This window comes from Platalea leucorodia, assembly GCF_965183815.1.
Source record: "Platalea leucorodia genome assembly, chromosome: 3".
Classification (NCBI taxonomy): Eukaryota; Metazoa; Chordata; class Aves; order Pelecaniformes; family Threskiornithidae; genus Platalea; species Platalea leucorodia.
Window position 1 is genome coordinate 27,109,156 of NC_138825.1, and position 21,010 is coordinate 27,130,165.

The following is a 21,010-nucleotide window of genomic DNA, read 5'->3' on the forward strand; positions in this document are numbered from 1 at the left end:
GCGGGCACCGAGGCGTGAGGAGATCGTGGCTGATGAGCTGCTTTCCTGCTGCCCCTGTGCGCCGCCGAGGTGGGGTGGTTAGTACGGCTGCAGATCCAACGGGAAAATGCTGAGAAGGATGCGGTGTTGCTATGGTATTTATTACTGCCAGTGGCGCGAGGGGTTTCGTTGCAACAGGCATATAGCATATAAAGAATATCAGCAAATATTTTTCACCTAGAAGACTGCGTTTTTGCTCCTTTCATTCTAATTCACCACAACCTCAGTGAGGGTATGTGGAAGCTGGGGGAATAACCTGTCCTGTTCTTGAAAGGCAGCATGAGTAAAAACCTGCGAGAGACCCAAAGGCGGCATTAGAGTAACTGAACTCCTAGCATGTCTGTCAGCCGCAGATAGGAAGGCGCTTGTGCACAGCCGTATCTGCAAAATACATGTGCTCGAGCCTTGTCTTTTTTTTTTTTTTTTCCCCTCTCCTCTTCCTTTTCCATTCCCGTTCCCCCTTCCTAATCAAGTTCAAGCCCTCATGTAGCACAGCCAAGTTCAAGTTTAAGCTGCCCCATGGCACAGGTGTGGGTTTAAAACAAGCTTAACTTGGGCAGGTTCATCTGTCATGACTGACTTTCAACCTTTCTCACTAAAAATCCCACCTGGTAGTGATGGAGGCAGGAGTGCGTGAGCAACTTCCGAGGGTTTGCTTTTGAGACAACACACTTTCGTTGTTTTCCACAGTGTTTCTTTTATTTTTCTTGAGTGTTTTTTTAAGCTTTGTTCACTCATCGAGTTTTTCTTGAACGTGTTTCTGTTCAGGCGGGTGAGGAACGAGGCGAAGGTACGGCTTTGCTGTTAATGCCTGCCTGGGGGATGCGTAGCCCCGCAAATGTCGCTGCTGTTCGTATGTGCAAATCTGAGGGGGGTGAGCTTTAATATGGGTATTTGCCTCCACATCCCTGTTCTCCTAGCTGAAATACACAACTCGGGGAGAAAAAAAACTCTGCTGGAGTATCCATTACACCTGTGGGTTTTCTATAAAAAGAGGACTACGGCCTCTTCTTCAGCAGGGGTTACCAGTGGGAAGAAAGCGCTAAGCAGCGGTAGCACACCGAGTGCAGTACTAAACCTGGGAGCTACTGCGTGCTCGGCAATGGGGCCAAGACAGCTCAACAAGAAATGGTTCCCTGCAAGCAGTGGCTCACAGCGAAGGAAAATACAGATTGCTTCAAACCTCTCTGGCAATCTTTTTTTGCGAGTTTTACGGTTAAGCAGAAGGTATTTTAGAAGAACTAACGATAACAGGAAAATTTATTGAACATTCTCAGCTGTGGCGTGAGGATAGGAAAGAGAGCTAAGATAATCCGTATGTAGCCCCAAGTCAAAATAAAGTATTTGTTTTGGTTTTCCTTTAGGATGATAATACTGCACATGCAGCCATATTGAACCTGGCTATTGGAAGTGTGGAGACAGAAATATAAGCTAAAACAGTTCAGCTGAAAGCTAAATTGAAAAAAGCACCCTTTAGGAAAGCGTGCAGAAACTGTGCATGAGCTCCTGCGTGAAATTACGGTTCTGGCAGCAAGAATTGTAAATGGCTCTGTAAAATGGGGGTGGGCACGTCTCATTTGTGAGCAGCAAATAAAGCAGCTGTAGTCAGGCGTGCGGAGAGGCTGCAGGCTGGTTGCTCTGACCTCGGTGGTAGACGGGGTGTCGGGAGAAGGGTCTAACGTTGTGGCAGTAAATGGAAGCAGCACAGAATGTAGGCAAAGCGCGCCGTGGATATCTGTCCCATGGGTTGAATCTGTTGCGTTTCTTTTGTCCGGGAAAATGAGTTATGGAGGAAACCTAGCTGTGTCTCAGGCAAGTATCGGAGGAGAGCCTAGGAAAACAAGGGGTGAGAGGGTGAGAGTGCAGTCTGCAAAGCCACCGAGGGGGCAGAGAGCAGGGAGGGAGCAGGAGTAGCTCAATGAAAGTACGATGCTGGCACACGAGCAAATGGGACTGGCTGCCCGGGAAGCTCCTTGGGCTGGGGGCTATGAAGGGCTGTAGCCCTCCGAGTTACCATCTGCCCAGCAGCTGCTGTCGTTTCATTAGTGGAGTGTGGCTGTCTTCTGGAAGGTGCTGTGAGATCCTTCACCCTGCCTAAGCTGTCTCTGCCAGTGTCATAGGGCACCCTTGTGTTACTGTCAGCAGCCTTAACATTTTAAAGATTTCACTTGGAAACCTTATTATTATGAAAGTGTCATTTTTCTTAAAATGACATTAAGTAATAAGCAGTTCATAGCTGCCGAGTACTCCAAAAGCAGGATGCTATTGTATTTTGAGTGATTGTCATGTTTGTTTTAAATCCTTATACCATCTTGGGGCTCATACTAAACTTGCAGTTCTCTTGGCGTCCATGGTTATTGGCATAACCATTCAAAGCATGCAGGACGTCTTCAGAGACCGAAGACCCTTTGTAGGTCTCCTGTTTTTACCAAGCGATGTTTGGCAGGATTTGATCAGATTGAGGAGCTCTGAGAACAAGTAACTGGAGTGAAGGTTGCTAAAGTCTGGGCAGACGGCACCAGCAGTGGAGTGTGAAGCGGGGGTCAAGAGACGCCGCAGTTGACAAGCTTTGAGTTCAGGACCCAGAGCTCACTCGCTCGCGCGTCCCTGGTGACCTTCTGGGACATTGCTGGGCGCTCACCTGCCTGGGGCTTGAAGGGGTTAAAAACACTTAGTTTCCCCAAACCCTTACATTTGTTGCCAGGCTGGGAGGAGGTGCAGTCAGAGGCTCCCATGCTGAGGGGTCCTGGGTCTCCGAGTCCCGTAGAGGGTTTTCTCCATGGTTCATTCCCATAGAGGGTTTTCTCCATGGTTCATTCTCCTCTGCGTTTTGGCATTTCATAGCACATCCGCAACGGGTCTGCGGTGACGGGCTGGTAAAGGGAAGCCCAGGGCGGGCTGGGTGTTGATGCTGCTGCGTGGCGTTGTAGCGTGGGGCCCAGGGGAAGGCCGCATGCGGGGAGGGTACTAAAGGGGAGTTATTCACCTCCCCGAGCCGCAGCCTGCGTACACCAGAGGCCCCGGCAGGCAGCGGCCGGGCTCGGCAAGTGCTGGGCTCACTCCTTAGGCAGCCTGGTCCTGGGCAGATGTTTGCCAAGACAGGAGCTAGGCGATGCCCTTGCTGTGTCTGCAGCACCCTCAGAGAACTGACCCTGATCAAGGGGTGGCCTTGAGGCAGGACGCCAAGAGGTGGGGAAAGGCAGCCGAGAGATGGCTGAAGTAGCCTGGAGCAGAGATGTGACCAAATGAAGGTTATTAGCCTGTAATTTCAGCATAAACCACCACCTCAGCTCAAAACTACCACCACAAGAGTAAAGAAACCCGTAACTGTAAATTAGCAGTAACATCGTTTAAAGAACTGTCTCATAAATGTGTATTTTGATCTCTGCAATTTGGCTTACTGTAAGGTAATCCTCCAACATACCTGAGCCCTTTAAACAACCTTAACCCTTCCAGCAGCAGTCTGAAAAAGATGAGCTGGATCTTCCTTTTTCCCCTAAGACTTGCTGTTGAAATTCATTTACCAGCGGTTTAGATGTTTCTGGTCTTCTAGTATCATTTCCAGTTGTTCTATTTTTGCCACCTAATTTTGGAAACTCAAATGCACTAGTGCAGGGAGGGAAGTTCTGTGGTCCATAAAAATTAATTAATTTTGTCAAGAAAGATCAGCTCTAGAGGGAGTGCTAATACAATTTAAACTTCACAGGTCATAGCTGAAGGTATGTTCCTATATTATTTCTTCAGTAAACTTTAATTTTTCAGTGGTTGGCTGATGCACCTGTCAGCAATGACTCACTTCAGCTACCCAACCATATGTAAAGTTAAGTTTTTCTTAAATCCCTGTAGCTAGTGATGCGCTGTTAGTACCTGTAGTCTGGCTGCTGCTGGGGAAGGCGTATGGCACGGGCAGCCCGCTGCATTTGACCCCTTTCTGAAAGGCGCAGGTACCTAAGGTTACTTACACTTAGACCAAACTGGCCCTGGGTGTGATGAAAGGTGGTGCAGCCTAGCTGCGGTCAAAATTCGCCTGTTAAAGCCTGATGATAGCTTAACCTGCTCCCACCCTGACCTTTGTGACTCCCAGCATTAGGAATGAGGAGTTTTTTTGTGTTTTTCTGTTTGTTGGTGTGTTTGGTTCCCTTGACTAATGCCGCCCTGTGGTTTTCATCCTGTCGTTACCTGTGTTGGGTACTGAGCGCAGTAGTTCCCAAGGCCAGGGCTGCTGACACAGGGCTGGAGGGCTTACGTTGCTAAAGCTTGTGGGAGCTGCCCTGAACGGAGAGGCGCCGAGGCTGCCTGAAAGTCGGGCATTGACACCCTTCAGCTCAGTCCGAAGTATAGGGGTGAGACCTGTTAGACAGCTTCTTTTCCTCTTCCTCTCCTCCTAGGCATCGGTGGCGCCCCTGAAAGCCTCTCTTGGAGCTGCCAGTGCTTGCCCCAGGCTTGGGATGCCTCGCAGTAAGCTCAGGCGCAGGTGACTCGCGCCACGGGCAGCGGGGACTCGGCTCGTTCTCGGATGCTCTGGCAGGGCCAGTGCTTGACATGGTTGCGTTGGCTGAAAGTGGAAAGCTCGGGTGAAATAGTTGTCGTCTTTTCTCTCTTTTACATGCAACTAACGCAGGAACTGCTTCACGAGCAGCTCGTGGTGAAACCGCTGAATTCAGCGCACACAGCAGCCCTGTGCGTCCCATGTCCGCGGGGCGCCGGCCGAGACGCCCACTCGAGAGGGTGGTTCTCGGAGGTCCCTTAATACAAGAAACCATCTACTGTAACGCAGATTTCCCCTCGTTCCTCAAAGGTGTTACAGCCTCAGAGTTCTTCACAGGCTTTGCTGCGAGCAGTATTTCAGCTGTCCCTGCGGGATGATAATGTATGCCTTGCCTAACAAGTGGCTGTGCGCTGGGAGGTATTTTGCAAAGCCAGAACGGGCAGCGCTACTCGGGGAGGGGGGGGCTATAAAGCGGAGGCAGGAGACGCTGTGACAGACTATGCATAGCAATCTCCTCCCTCTTCGAGGAAAATCGTGCCAGCATGCCTGAGGAAGGCAAGCCTCTCCTTAGCAAGTGTGAGCTGCAACCGGCTCAAGGGTTAGCAGTGACGGAGGAAACTAAGCGGGCGTGCAAGAGAACGGAGAGGCACTGCGCTATTGCTATGACTAATAGCAAAATTGCTGCAGGTTTTCATTGTTAAGCTCTTTTTTTGTCTGACCCGTGGTAAGCTGGTTATTCCAACTAAGCTGTTTTTAACTCTCAGATGTGAAAGAGAGACGTGAGCAAAGCCTCGCTCACCCTCTAATCAGTGCAGAATTAATGAAAGAGCCACTGAGCATAATCTTACCGTCCCCAGCAGTGACGGTGGCTGGGAGGGCTTTGCCAGCCAAGGAGGGGGTTACGGGAAGGACGTGGGTGCGGGGGTGTGTGTGGAGGGGGTGTGTGTGTGAGCCACTTGATTGCTACAGCTTTGCGGTAGCCGTTAAAGCCATATATTGCGATATGCTCTGCTTGCCAGTTGCATGGGCAGTTTGTCAGCATCCCTTGTAAACCATTTCTGTCAGTAGGCAGCACGTGTCTGTCCAGCTCGGTTTCAGAGCCACCACCTTGGCTTTGTTTTTTTTTTTAAGTCACGGCACACTTGTGACGTTTAGGGTCTGTCAGCAGTAGCGTCCCCGCACCCCGCGCCAGACCAGAAGTGCCTCCCCTTCAGTTCAAAATGGCCAGTGTCTGTCTGTCTTCGGCAATTTCTTTGTCAGCTGTTTCCTAGGTCCCTTAAGTAGCTTTTCATTAGTGTTTCGAAGTCTCCTCCTCCTCCACTGCTCACCTACGTTTTTCTTTGGTAAGTGGGGTGTCTACTTCAGTCTCTTCCAGGCCTCTGCAAGCTCCCACCCCTCTAGGACTGTCACTGAGGACTTGTGTGGAGGATGGCACTTTTGGCTACCGTGTAATTTCAATTACATCGAGTGCCACATGATAATGAAGAGTCAATTTTCTGGTCATGCTGAGGAATATGCCTCCGAGCTGAAGGTATAACTGACTACCTACATTTGAAGTGCTTCAGGCACAGCCTGAGCTCTTTTAACAGAGCGGTGTGTCTGTCTGACCGAGCACGCCCCACGCCTCGCCTGCTGGTGCTCTGTAAGCAGGATGGAGCAGAAACTTTGTGAGTGGGCTTGTTCTTGAACTACATATTTCGAAATAGCAGGACAAAGAACCTCTGGAAAGACTGAGAGTGAAGGAAATCTATTTATCTCTCATACGATAAATATTTACACGATAAGAAATAGTATCTATTTCTTAAATTGTGCAAGCACACTTCATACTTCTGACTCTAGACCAGGATAGCAGAGTCTAAAGGGCAGCATGATTTTACTTGCATGCTATTCTTGGTGACCATTCTCAGAAGCCTCACATGCTGAAGTTTCACCTTAACTGATCTACAAAAGGTGCTTTTAAACTCACCCCATCAGGGAATGCGTGTTCCATGCAGTGCACGAGAGGGACAGAAGTGCCCAGTCTGCACTGCACCCATCCTGCAGGCTTCCACTGCGTACTAGGGTTTCTTCACAACAGTGGAGCACTTATTTTTCTTACACCAAACCGGTAGCTTTCCAAGACACAGTTCTCAAGCCAACAGTCAGTTTCAGCTTTATTTATAGAAACAGAAAAGGATACAAAATTATGAAATATGTATAAAGCACTGGAGGAAAAAAAAAAAGCCATTTTACTTCAGAAATAAGCATACTCTAGATGAGCTTCAAGGTCATTTCCATATTGGAGTAGGAAGTTTTGCATGCATACAAATTGGAATCTAATCACTTAGTAGCCCCTCATTTCATGTGGTAATGGTAATCAATAAGACTGAAGAACAGACTCATGACTTTTTGCTCCAATGCTAATTCCACTTAATTACAAAGTTTGAGTTAAGTTTGAGGAAGTTCTTGCCCTTACCTTGGTTCTACTCCAAAATGGAGGCCAATCTCAGATCCTTTCAGTAAATTCAGAGGCTGAGAGGATCCCTGCAATCATCGTAAGTCAATCGGGAGGGCCATGTCTCTGGCCAGGCAGTGTTCAAGGTAAGTCTTATTTTCAACAGTCCATGGTATCTCCTAGAAATGACTTCCAGGGGAAATCATGGCATTCTCATGGGGGGAGAAAATCTCTCCCTAAACATAAAGGGCTGGAGGTTCTGCTTTGAAACAGCAAGAGATGGGCTGAGTCTCTGGATGGGTAGAGAGCTGAAGCCTCTGCCCTTATTTCTCCAGAAATAAATGAAGGGGAAGAAGAAGGTTGCCATAGTTCTGAGCAACAGAAACAGCAGAAATGCAGGCACCAAGCTGAAGCCTATCTCGGGGACTGAATTTCTTGTTGAAGGGATAAGCTATATCGGACTTGGCTAAAGCTGCCGGAGTGATGGACAGCAGGACGCTAACTGCGCCTCTCAACAGGCTGCAATGGCTGCCGGGGGCACAGAACGAGTTTTGACAGGAGTCCTTCTGCTTTGGGGGCAGGAAGCTGCTCGTGGAAGAAGCCCTCTCCAGAACTGGTGGCCTTTCGCCAGGCCTAGGGGGAATGTCTAACTTTAGAAAGACTAAAGGTCTTCTGGCTGCTCTTCAGTATCAGTTTAAAAAATAGCAGCTTGGGAGACACCCCTTGTGCCCGATATCAGCAGGGTCTCCCCTTCCCTCAGAAAACAGTGTGTGCTGAAGCACTCCCCCAGCCCCGACGCTTGCAAGGCAGGACCCTCCCAACCTGGTCTTTTGGCAAAGATGCTGCTGTAACGGGGCTGGCTGCGGGCAAATGACATGGAGCTCTGGCTACTTTGGGACGTGGAACTCTGGCTAATTTGGTGCCAGACCATTCTGGGTTTTTTTTACAGGTCTTAAAAATGCTACTCCTGGGGTGTCTTTAATATTGCGGGAGCCAATTGCCTGGACACCAGAGAATGAAGCAGACTGAACAGATTTACCGTTCAGCCAGACCTGGGTTAGTAGCTCCTTTTGTAACAGAAAAATACAAGAGGCAGACTGAACGGTTCCCTTGAAGGTGGGATTTGCCCCATAACAAAGGTAATTAATATTATATGCTTTAGCTCTAACCCAAGGCAGAGAGCGCTTAAAGCCCAAGGAGCTGTAAGGTCATATTGATTAAAAAGAAAAGCTGCTCCTTAAGGAAAGACCTGCCTCCCTACTCCCTCGTTTTAAAGAAACAAATTAAACCATTCCTAAGACTACAAAAAAAAAAAAAGGTTGTTGTTTTAAAGGTGAAATTTTAAATGAAGACATTAAAGAGAAAAAGCAGACTTTGCTACTGCAGGTAGAAAAGTAGCTTAAGGCTGAACTACTGCAGTCAGTGAGAAGAGCAAAAAAGTTCTAACTTGTATCAGAAAGCAATCAAGAAGAGCTGATGAGCACCATGCCCTTCATGGAGTAGCGTAAGTGCAGGGCACAGCCCTGTCTGCCCCTGGACCGAGGCTGAGAGAGATTGGGCTTTTTGAATTCTTCAAGGTAGGAAATTTTTTTTTCTTCAATATCTCAAAATAGGCAGCAAAAATCAGAAGAAACAAATACAGTCTTCAACATATATAAAACACCTATTCTGAGATGCATGCTTCCAGTGTACATAGAGTCATAGAGATGCTGTTTTATAAAAATAACATAATTCAAAATGCTCCATAATTTCTCCCCACCCCCAGCCACAGCCCATCAGTGTTTCTGGGTCAATTCCTGCATTCACAATCCAGAATCAATTACATGAGCGTTCGATTTTAACACATTAAGCAAATACTTGGGCCTGGCGCATCCTGCAGACAGCTATATCCAGTGTAGAAAAGCCATTAACCTGTCTTAAAAATCATCGCTCTGCGTCATTCCTAATTTGCAGCGTACGTTTGCTCCCATTCAATTCCGATGTGAGAATAGCAGTACAGGAACCCGAGAACAGTCAGTGTCGCCCATGGCCAGCCTATAAATAGAAAGACAGACAATCCTAGTCATAATAATTAATGACTGCTTCAAGTAGAAATACTTCAGGGATGATCAACTTACGATGCTTCTAATTAATTTTATTAGCAATTCAGTCTGATAAGTAAGTAGAGCCAACCCACAAAATTTGAAAGGGGAAATCTGGAATGTTTGAGCTTCTGGGATGCCTGACCCTCTGCAGCCCCAGTCTTCTCCATTTTCAGGGAACTGGATCAGGTTTATTCCTGCTCTGCACCTCCACACGATGCTTGCCGAATTAAAGAGGTCGGTTTCAATCCTCTCCTTTGTGGTGGCTTTGTCTATCAAGCAGATCCCCAAACGAACCCTGACACTGTGAGCTGGCTACGGCGCTTCCTAGGCACAAAGGGATGCATAGCCACAATGCAGGTTATGAAAAATCCGAACAAATCCAGTTCCTTGTTCTGCCAAAAGAGTCTGGGGAAACCTCTGATGAAGGCTGTTTTGGATACCTTGCAGCTGGCTGTAAAATTGGTGTATGTGCTCTGCAGCCCCGTAACAGCTAATGGGGTCAGAACACCATCGTGCCCATGCAGAACAGACAGCCCTATTTGCCTGACGTGTTCTTGTTAGGTTTTGGTTTTTTTTCTTTTAACTAAAAAGACTAACAACTCTAATATATAAAACTTTTGCTGGGGAAATGACATGTTTCATCATTATTTCAAATTCTTTTTAGTGAAAGTCACCATCTTTTCACTTGAACGTTTTACAGCTACAGCAGTAAGCAGGAGTCAAAAGTCAAAAGGCCTCTTGCTTTCCAGTGGAGTTGTAGATGACTTGAAAAATCCATATCTGTAGACTTCTCAGTAGGTAAATGATTTTGCTTTTCTTGATACCTTTGCTGGCACCTCTGTTCCCCTTCTCCATCCTCATCCCCCCCTTAGAATTTATAAAATTTAGAGTTTACAGGTTGAAAGCCCCAGCGTTAGGCCCTAATGTTCTTCAGTGTGTTTTGTCTGTGGGAAGGGGGCAGGGAGGAAGGTGTTTGAGGGTTTTTTTGGTGGCTCTTTTGTTGCTGTTGTTGACATAAGAATTTTGGTTATGTGTATGACTGGTTTTCTGCACGCCATCCTTGAACTACCAGCAGCTGCTTCTGAAGGAAGGGCTTCAGTGCTCCCTCTTGGGGAAAACTCTGGTCTGAAGGAAGCTGCTGGCAGAAATGAGATTCCCCACTGGCCTGGAGAAGGGATGGAGAGAAGATGTAACCTCCCCACAACACGATACTCCAGGAAGAGCTCTTTCTGAAGGTATGTTTATAAGGTATTTCGCAGGCTGGCTTTGTCCAGGCTTCAAGCCGATGCCAGGCTGGAGACTGTTTAATTGTGCTAACCCACAGCTGAGCCTTAGCTTAACACCCTGCCCTCAGCAGGGCTCACCGCCTTAGGCTCAGTCCTGCGCTTCTGGGGACTGCACGTGCTGGGACCCTTCCTCTGTGCTCTGAGAGCCCAGGCCGCGTAACGCTTCACCCTGGAACAGGTCCAGAAAAGATTCATTTTTTCCCCCGGGAAGAGCTGTGTGTTTGCTTCATGAATCTCTAATTGTTCTGGCCTTGTTTTGTGGTGAAATACAGTCTCGTAACCTGAATGATTTTCATGGAGACATTTCCAAATATTAATCACTTGTCCTCACAACGCCCTAAAGCAAAATTATACTTTTTGTTTAATTATTTGTTTCACAAAACAAAATTGCTGAGGTATTTCCAAAGGGATTTTTAACAATAAAATAGTCTTGTTTTTTCTTCAGTGAAATTAGGCTACTGTAGATTGGGTTTCACCTTCAAGAGCAAGCTAAAGTCCAGCTGTGCTTTGTCTCTGATAAAATCGCATGTGAAAGTATGTCAATAGATGTAATAAAAACATAACTCTTCTGGCGGCAATATTGTGGTGGCTGCTTTATACAGAGACAGAAATTTAAAAAAGGACTGAGTCTAGAATTGCTTTTCTTTCCTTTTTTTTTATAAGGGCACTTTTGGAAATCTTGTTAGAGAAGTATTTTGCATTTTTAAATACTTTAAAGCTCTGGCACACAGAAAATGTGCCAACAGTAGTCTTTAGTCTGACTTGCTTGTTATCCCCAGCCAATGTATAAAAGATCTTGTCAGAATACACAGGTGTGCACTGGAAATCTTTCCTAGATGCCTTATATTTATGATAAGATTCCTCCATAGTGCCCACGACCTCGGTTCACAGGGCTCTCATGCCACTGTAATCAGGTTTGTGGTAATCCTCCTGGAATGCAGGGCGTCTCTCCTGCACAGTAACAGGTGTCAGGGGTTGCATTTGGCAGGTTACGTCCTCCTGATCTAATTAAGATGAAAAGGAAAGGGGAAGACAAAGTGACCCACTGTGGGTGAGGGAAAAGGGGAATTTTTTTAATTTAATCTTGCTACAGCTATTCTAGGCGAAGCTGCACAGATGCCAAAGCATTTCTTGCTGCACGGGTGGGAGGTAGCCCGCTCTGAACGGGGGTGAAAGAGAGGGCACCTCTGCCTTGCTGGCCCTTTCTTGCCGTACAGGAACCACGTGCACTGCTGCTGGGCGTGGGGAAGCACGTATGGTGCTTCTCCTGTAAGTGAGCAAAGCAAAGGCATCGTGTTCCGCTCCTGCGCAATCCTGGATTAGCTCCAGTCCACTCAAGGTAGATTTGCACAAGTGCATCCACACCTGAGAAGCAGCCCAAGGACAGCCTAAAGCAAGCGGGGGATCTTTAAACTCTTTTCACTCATCTCTTCCATTTTAGGTTTGGATATAAAATAAACTCGTTGAAAAGACTGAAGAACTTGGTCTCCAGAAGGTAGGCAAGGACACAACGAGCAATGCTAATCCAGCAAGGATGCAATTTCAAATTCTGCCTAGCGGTCTGGTATCAAGACAGGCTGGGGGATGAAGGGACTGAGAGCAGGCCTGAAGAGAAGGACTTGGGGGTACTGGTGGATGAAAAGCTGGACACAAGCTGGCAATGTGCACTCGCAGCCCAGAAGGCCAACCGTATCCTGGGCTGCATCAGAAGAAGTGTGGCCAGCAGGTCGAGGGAGGTGATTCTGCCCCTCTACTCTGCTCTGGTGAGACCCCAGCTGCACTACTGCATCCAGCTCTGGGTTCCTCAGCACAGGAAAGACATGGATCTGTTGGAGCAGGTCCAGAGGAGGGGCACAAAAATGATCAGAGGGATGGAACACCTCTCCTATGAGAAAAGGCTGAGAGAGCTGGGGTTGTTCAGCCTGGAGAAGAGAAGGGTCTGGGGAGATCTGATTGTGGCCTTCCAGTACTTAAAGAGGGCTTATAAGAAAGATGGGGACAGACTTTTTAGTAGAGCCTATTTTGACAGGACAAGGGGTAATGGTTTTAAACTAAAAGAGGGTAGATTTAGACCAGATATAAGGAAGACATTTTTTTTATGATGAGGGTGGTGAAACAAACACTGGAATGGGTTGCCCAGAGAGGTGGTAGATGCCCCATCCCTGGAAGCATTCAAGGTCAGGTTGGATGGGGCTCTGAGCAACCTGATCTGGTTGTAGATGTCCCTGCCAGTTGCAGGGAGGTTGGACTAGGTGACCTTTAAAGGTCGCTTTCAAATGAAACCATTCTATGATTCTAACTGCAACAGAAACAGCTTTTGGAGTTACTCCTTCCTTTGAACTTCCTGTCTCCTCTTCAAGAACACTTCTGGATACTTTGCAAAGATCTAGAAAAGGTCATGTTTCTGACACACTCTGGTGTTTGAAGGCAGTGGGGTAAAACTAAGCTTTCAACTCAAAAGTAACAGCCTGGATCACAGCTCTCAAAAGAAAGACCAGTTATGTCCTCATTATCTCAGTTCAAATCATCTGAACCAACATTTAACCACGTACCCCGTAAGGAAGCTCTTTCAAATTTCCTAGTCACATACAGTAATGAAAAAGAATCACACCAACAATGCTTTGGGCATACCCAGGCTTCACATCGCTACCGAAACCCCAGGCCCTTTGATCCCTCCAACCTGTGAGATTTAAGAGAAAGGGACCATAGCTGCATTTTGCATTTTCCAAAACTGCCTTAGTAGCTTTGGGACCTTACTGCTATTTTCAGATGTGACTTGGCCGCACAGTCCTCAGAAGTCTTCAAGTACAGAGTAGTTATTAAATCAATAGAAGTCAGGAAAAGTCATCTCTTTGAAAAGCTTGACTTCAGGAGCGTACGTCTTACTCTGATTTGGAAGTACCTAGGTTGCTATAGGACTTAGCACTCAGGAAAATTTATCCTTAAACAAAAGTTCACATGTAACAAGACACTGAAGCAACTCCCCTGTAAAGTGGAAATAAGGAGACACAACTGTGGGGAGGAGGAGGAAGAGGCACCAATTTGTCAAGTAGAATAAAAAGCCAAAGCAAACCAGCATTTGAGGCCAAGACCTCTCTTACCTAGAATTACTAACATCCTTGCAAGATCAGTAAAACTGCCACATTTTCAGGAAAAATAACACATTCAAAACTAAAGATCAGTTGAAAGAAACCTATTATCTAGCCCAACATTTGAAGCAGAGGATAAACTCTGGATTTTTTAATTTTGATTTTAATTTTCAGGTCTGCTTGTCACTTCCAGGTGGACCCCTGCTGACCATTATAGCAGGGCATGTCCAACAGCATGTATTACAAATACTGTGCAGTCTGTGCAGATACCCAATTACTCTTTAGGTATTTGGAAAAGGAAACCCTATATATTTTCAGTTGTGTTAGCATTCAGCATGCACATGTGGGACTGGATAACTTCAAAGCGTATTAGAGGTGATCTAACTGGTTTATACAGAATTGCTCCATGCGTTGTGCTTCAAGTTTTCCACTGCTCCGTACACACAGACACGATACACGCAGCCCCACTTAGTGCTGGGTCTGGGCAGTATGTGCTGTATTTGCACAGCTGAACAGAAACCTAACATTCACTGTACTACCAGATAGTGTCTGGAAACCTAACATTCACTGTACTACACAGATACTGTTCTTCTTCCAACAGACCAAGCTGTTTCAATAAAGGGAGAAATGGAAGGGACTTCTCTCCTGGAGTTCATTCCTCTTCTGAAGGTACTAAAGCAGAGTATGAAAGAAATTACAATTTTCATTTCTGGGTTTAAAAAGTTATTTCTGAAGGATGGTCTTGTCCTTCTAATACACCCTTCAAAATACAGCATTCATATGATAAATAGCTAGCAAATCAGCCTTTATAGAGAGGGGTTTCCTACATACTCTTTTAAAAAGTGCCTTTAGATGCTAATTCCTTCCTACCTGCCTCCCTTTACTCACTTACAACTAACCCAGACAGGAAACTGGGTCTTTTCAATTACCATGTGAAGAAAAAGAACCAAGCACAGCCTTCTTTTTCCAGTTTTAATAATTTTACCAGTCCTTTAATAAAGCCAAACATTTAAGAAAACTCAATGAAACTGGAACCCATGATAGTAAACAACTCCATTCCCAGGTGTAAAGAAAACAAAACAGAAGCAATTACGGAAGTATTAGACCTACTTGGAATTCAGTAAAGTTAGCTTTCATACTTCTATCTCTCTCTCTCTCTCCCCTCGCTTCTTCAGTTTCTAATCAAATTCTGTCATTGCCCCAGATTGCTGGACTCACCCTTAGCAAGCTCTGGAGTGGTGTATTAGTGGCTGGCAGCTTTGCCCTAAGCACTTCTGTGGTACAGCTCATCCTACGACCAAAATTTAGAGATGGGAAGATGCAAGCAGAGCTGGTAGGAAGCTGCGAAAAACTCTCATATACGTTGAATTATACCCTCTCTGCGATAAAGTGAACTTACTGCAATATCATGTAGGGCCAAAAAGCAGAGAATAATAATAATGTAAAATATTAAATGAAGACATGTAATTCCCCTTTTCCGTGGCTGCAGCATATCTAAATTATTTGCTATACTGTAGGTACAGAAACATATTAGATTGACAGAAAATTTGTTACTGTATCTATATCACCCAGCTGTACCCCATCCCAATCACATCTGCCCCATCATCTCCACTGATCTCTGTATGCGCTGCTTCAGCTGCCCAGATTTGGCAGCGATCTAAACCTGATTTAAAGCATTTTTTCCCAGTTTATCCTCCCACTGCTCTGCAAGCTCTAGACCACCTAGAGAATTTGACTAGAAATGCAATTTTCCACTAGTCTACATTTTCTTGAGCAGTGCTATTAAAGGACTTTTTCCTGTGTGCATCAAGTGCTGTACAAAAAGCTTTGATCGGGGAAGCAGTCTTCTCATTATTTAAATTCTTCCTAATCTCCTAGTGTTGGTGATCAATTTTTTTCTGTTTTTTTTTTGTTTGTTTGTTTGTTTTGTTTTGTTTTGTGTTTGTTTGGTTTTTTGTTTGGTTTGGTTTTTTTTTTTTTTTAATAATCCACATTTGGGGATAGGCCCTTAAAAATACAATTATGTGCATTACTTGCTGTAGGTGCTCCTCTTAAAATCCAGCAGAATATTTAATACTTGAAATCTTAGCCTAAAGGCTAATTAAGGCTTCCAGTTTCTGGTTTCAAAATGTAAAATGAAGACTCTACTAATTGGTATTATTCAAGTGCTTAAATTCAACTGTGGTGCTTTTCTAAAATAATGGCTAACTTCGGCATTACTGTCTGCGAACAGCCTGTATCCTTGTGTAGGAGCTTTTACTAATAAGCATTTTATTTTTGCATACCTCCAGTTCAGCTACTGATACATAAACTGCTGCTGCTAACAAACAGGCCTGGAAAAAAGAGCTGATGCAGAGAATTTCACTTCTGTTCAGCTGGCTTCTTGGCTGTTGCATGGGAGCACTCAAACCAGGGATATCGCATCACCCCCAGCCATTCGTTCAGGGATAACTGCAGGGATGGTGAGGTAGGATGCAGTACATAGACGATAACGAATTCAGTTGCAAAAGAATACATATGGCAAGCAAAGCCCTAACTTGAGCCATGGCAGAGTTTTTTTGCTGCTACTTTCGGCCTCCACATTGCACACGTTGTGAAGGATAGGCAATAAATTCTGCCAGCAAGCGCACAGCCCTCAAAGTCCCAGCTGGGCATCTCCATCCTCCCACCCCATGTAAAGCAGCACACAGATTCACAGGGTCTGCATATTCAAGATGCCACCTTGCCCCATTATTAGCCCCCAGCAAACAGTTCCCACATCTTTGCCCTCCATCCACTGTGTAGCCTGGGAGCAGAGCAGCAGAGCAGCTCAGCTAAGGGGAACCAGCCTGGTAGACTCCAGGCTGACCTTACTTATTGCTATAGATTTCCAGGTGTTGAAGATACTTAAGCTTCAAGTGTGGGTACGGTCCAAATATTCAGAAAAAGTATTACTGTACAATAGGAATTATTTCAAAGGAAAACCAGGGAAATGCTGTAAGGGTAACTCAAAAGCTGTCCCATGCAGCATCTGGAAACAAGACTGAAAAGAACAAAATCCTTAGCTGCCAGGTCTAGACCTGAACCTCAGCCAGGTACACTGGCAGTAACCTCAAAAGCTTCCTCTTCAGTAGACATGAAGTAGTTTCCAGCTAAAGACATTAACAAATGTATAACATAGTAGTCTACTTATGTGATTTTGAAATTATACCATCCTGGAGAATGTGTACATCTGTGGCTTTCTGAGGAGTCCTTTTCACTGCTGAGAAAAACTGAAAATGGATAGATAACAGTCCAAGACCATCATCTGCAATGCAGGATGACCGCAACTGACCCAGATCAGCATTACCGACAGCAGAAAGCTGTAGTCTCTTAATGTTTTCATACTGCAAACAGGTTTTATTTAGCAGATAGAGGTCACAGAAGTTGTGGCTTTTCTGTGTTCTTACTGTACGTGGCACCACACTTTACCATAGCTAAAATAATTTTACTTTTATGCTTGACAGCACTGAAGAAAGTTGTGTGCTGATAAGGACTTAAACGATAAAAAAGTCAATTCAACCTGTGTCAGGGCTAAGGATGCTGAACATACTTTTGCTTATTAATTAGAGAAGCTGCAAATAAACAATTTCATAGGTAGAGCTCAAAAGATAGGCCTATCCTATAGCATTTATAAAGCACCCCTCAACACAATTCAATGATGATACCAAAACTATTTGCATTGCATTAAGTATGTACATGAAAGAAAAAAACCTGCTGTGTTATTTACAAATGGTGGTGAATGCTCCGTGGATGCAGGTATCCATTCACGATATGCGTGCCTGCATGGATTCTCTGTTTTGTCTTTGGAGCCAGAACCTCATTTAATGCTATCTAACCATGACACTAGCAGCTCTCCAGATGCTGTACAATGTAGATCAGAAGTATGATTTCCCCAATATGTACCACATGATGTGACCAGGATGATGCTGGTAACAGAATCATAGGAGTTCTGCCTTCTGCTTTGTGTTTTAAAATAAAGCTTCACCGTCTACTAGTTTTTCCAGCAGAGCTAGTCAGTGGAAAAAAGCCCAAGATCTTAGGCAGTAATCCTGGTCTCATGCATACCAAGTTAACTCTGGAGTAATTCAACTAAAACCGAAAGAACCATATTCATGCTACTGCCGAATTTGAATTAACCATAAGGAAAACTGCTTAAAACTGCCCGGCAGAATCTTTCTGCCACAACTGCTAACAGGAAAGGAAAAGAAAACCAGACAGACAGCTTTAGTTTTCAGATTAAGAAGAAGTGAATCTGTAAATCAGAAGCAACCTTCCTTCTCCTCCCAGGTCTTTAGTTGAGAGCTACACACAGCTAATGTGAAATCAAAGCCCAGAAAAGATGAAATCTCAAATGTTTGTTCATTTATTTTTAGAACAGAGACAAAAGCTTTCAAAAGCATTGTTGTAAATAAAGATGCATCTTCAGCCGGAAGCAAGGCAAAAGAGCTACCTCTTCAAAGTGTTATGCAAAGGAAACATGTTAGAGTAATGTATCTGTCCTGGCATGTGTAAGGACAGCACTATCCTTATCACTGAATGTCTACTCGGGTATTCCCGGCACAACCTCCTTAAATACAGCGTGAGCAATTACGGAAAGATAACACTTGCAAAGATTTTAGGGCATTTTCCACTTGTAGTTGTTTGCTGAGAGCGTTACAGACGCCAATCAAAGCATCGGAGCCATGAGCCTCCTTTTGTTACAGCTGCAAGACGAAAGAGGAGGATAAAGAGCTAGCTCCCCAGAAGCACATGGACGTCCCAAAGGCAGAGCTGGGAACGCTGCTGCTGCCTGGCAGGATCCTGAGGAGAGCATCTGTCTCTTACTGAGCAGAGAGATACCCATGCTATATAAAGACAGACGCGCTGAGCAGAAGGGTGAATTAACTTCCCCTCTACTAGAGCTTGAATTTCAGGAAGATTTCTGTATCAATCTAATTGGGGTTCTCGGATTTAGGTTTGTATGTCAGCCTTTTTGCATACGACAAAACTCCTTCTGTAGCCCTTTAGTGCTAGGGAGCGCTTGAGGAATCAAGGCTATATACTCTCAAAAGCAGAGGACTTAAACCAGGGATTCAGACAGGTATCATCAATCACCAGCAAGCAAACATTTGGGTAAAAAGTTGAAGTACTATGATTTATTTGCCCAACCCGATTTCTGGCTAAGGTACCCTGGAATGGTCATGAATATAAGATGCTTAAATGACCGTAAAATAATTAACTTTTAAATGTGAAGAATTATTTAAGGATGAATTATTCACAGCCCCCTTCCTACCTGCAACACTCTTTTTAGTCTACAATTTTTTCTTGTCATCCTCAAAAACACTTACGTTCCCCGACCGCTGCAGCAGTTCTATGGCGCTGTCTTGTCACTTCACAGCGTTACGAATAAGAAAAAAAGCAGACAGCATGACAAATTTAACAACTATTTACAACCAGCTACGCTAGCAATAAACAAACTGCAACTTTTTATCACAGAGCTCTCATACCTGAAATGCACTGTGTAATGAAAATTATATTACCTGTTAGAGCTTAATGCGGTAAGAGAAGGGCTGAGAGCCTGTCAGTAACTTAGAGGAACACTGCACTTGGGGTAATTGCTGTACCAGCGTAAAGCTAGCGCTACAAGTGAGGACACTGAACCGGGTTCTCACTTAAGAGAAATCCAAACATCTTGAGGGATGGAAGTGCATAGATAAGGTAACCAGGCAACCTTGCAATCGCTTACCGAGCCGTAGCAATCGATTCAGGACTAAGGCATTTATAATGGGGCTGGTCTCAGGTTGTATGAAGTTACTCCCCTTCCACTTGTGTCCTGTTTTCACAGCGTCACCGAAGGGAAAAGAAAAGGGCTGATGCAGAAGTAAGGCAGGCAGCCCTGGAAGGACAGTGGTGCCTGAAGGCCGTGATCAGCCAAGAGCAAATGTTGACAACGAACGACCTCCATCACGCTGGTGGCGTATCACACCAAATGTAATTGTTGCATGCAAGTCATCTGTAGGAAAAGGGCCATACAGGGTTGCCCTTGGCTGACTAGTTTGTGATAAAATAATCGTTTCATTTCTCACCTGTGCAAGCTAACCTGACCCTACTGCGGCCCATATAGTCACAGCAGCTAAGTAGAAAATTCATTAGTAAAATAGTCCTATTACAGATAGCTTGTGGGTAAGATTAAACTAATTTCAATTTTTTTTGAAAAAAGAGTCTGTGTTAGTCTACCATCAAGACCATTTGAAACAAAGAAAAAAAAACCCTTAAAATTACTTGAAAGATACCAATATTTAATTGACTTCAAGGTCAAAATTAGACAATTTACTTGTATATTCTCGGAAAACCCATTCTGGATTTCAAGAGTACATCTAGCGAGTTTGGGGAGGAAATACCTTATTCCCTGCTTTCTGTGTGCACTCTGCAACACAGAGTGTACCTGAAAACACCAGTCTACCTATGTGAGCTGTGCAAGTGTGGAGCTCATCTGAAGCAAAAGCTAGCAAACCCTTTATCACCTACGTCGGAAAACACGGATTAGAAATACCCAGGCAGCTACATCAACACGCAAAATCTGCCAGCATTGCCAAGCACAGGGAGTTCATTTCCCGAGCCCCGCTCCACTTTCCTGGGATCTGGTCTGAGGCCAGTAAGCAGCCACCCCAGGGGAGAAGTTTGATCAGCACGAATCTGAGCGAGTTACCTACCAGTGTGGTAACCGAGATCAAAACGATTCTGTCAGCCCGAGCCCCTTCATCTGTACGCTGAGGGTAACAACACTTCCTTGCCTTGTAGCTGGCTCAGAGGAATGCCCATGCAAAGATTTACATGTTATAACAGCCTAGCTGCTCTCCTTGCTTTCCTGTTTTAAGAAAGCTTCCTGAACAGATGCTGAATGGGATCACTCACAATGTTCCTTTCAGGTAAGATGGCTGCACTAGTGGAGCGAAGCACAGACAGGAACAATCCTGCAACTGCAAAAAGATGTTCTAAAAGAACATCCTTTTTTTATTTTAATATATCTTTAGCAGCATATTCCCTTTTCCAGAAGAAAAAAAACTCCTCACAACCACCACCTCCTTTGCATTACACCAAACCATAACCAAGTAAAACAGTATTACTATGCCTTGCCAGAAAGTTAGCGCCTATATTTTAATTGTGTTATTTAACAAAGTGCAGCTTAGTGCAATGAGATATAATCTTTCCATGTGCTTCCCTGGCCCACTAAAATTAGCAAGGAGCAGCATGATCTGATGCATGGCTGTTATACCCTCTGTCCCACCTGTGCTCTGCTATTCAATGTAATAAAAGCAGTGCTGCAAACCTATGACAAGACTGCTTATAGAGCTGATATACACCTCTTGCTCAAAACCAACATACACATACTCTCTGGAGGAAACTAGCGACCCATTTATATACATCAACTCTGAAGTGTTCAACTCATTTCTTGTTTCCTTGCCCAGGTGTGCAATGAAGTGACACTTCAGTGATTCACAGCCTTGACCGTGTTTGCTATTGATGTAAGGCAGGAACAGATTAATTGAAGTCAGCTGTACAACCCCAGACTAAGTGACACAGTGTGA

General features: G+C 45.0%; 1 protein-coding gene across 1 annotated transcript in view; it reads right to left on the reverse strand.

Annotated features, from left to right (window-relative positions):
• Positions 1-6,745: 6,745 nt before the first annotated feature.
• Positions 6,746-21,010, reverse strand: part of HHAT (hedgehog acyltransferase) — a 161,468-nt gene continuing 147,203 nt past the window's right edge. Inside the window, exon 12 of the mRNA XM_082306270.1 lies at positions 6,746-8,996. Coding sequence (XP_082162396.1) covers positions 8,905-8,996 — 92 coding nt within the window. The 3' untranslated portion in view covers positions 6,746-8,904. The remainder of the gene's footprint in view (positions 8,997-21,010) is intronic.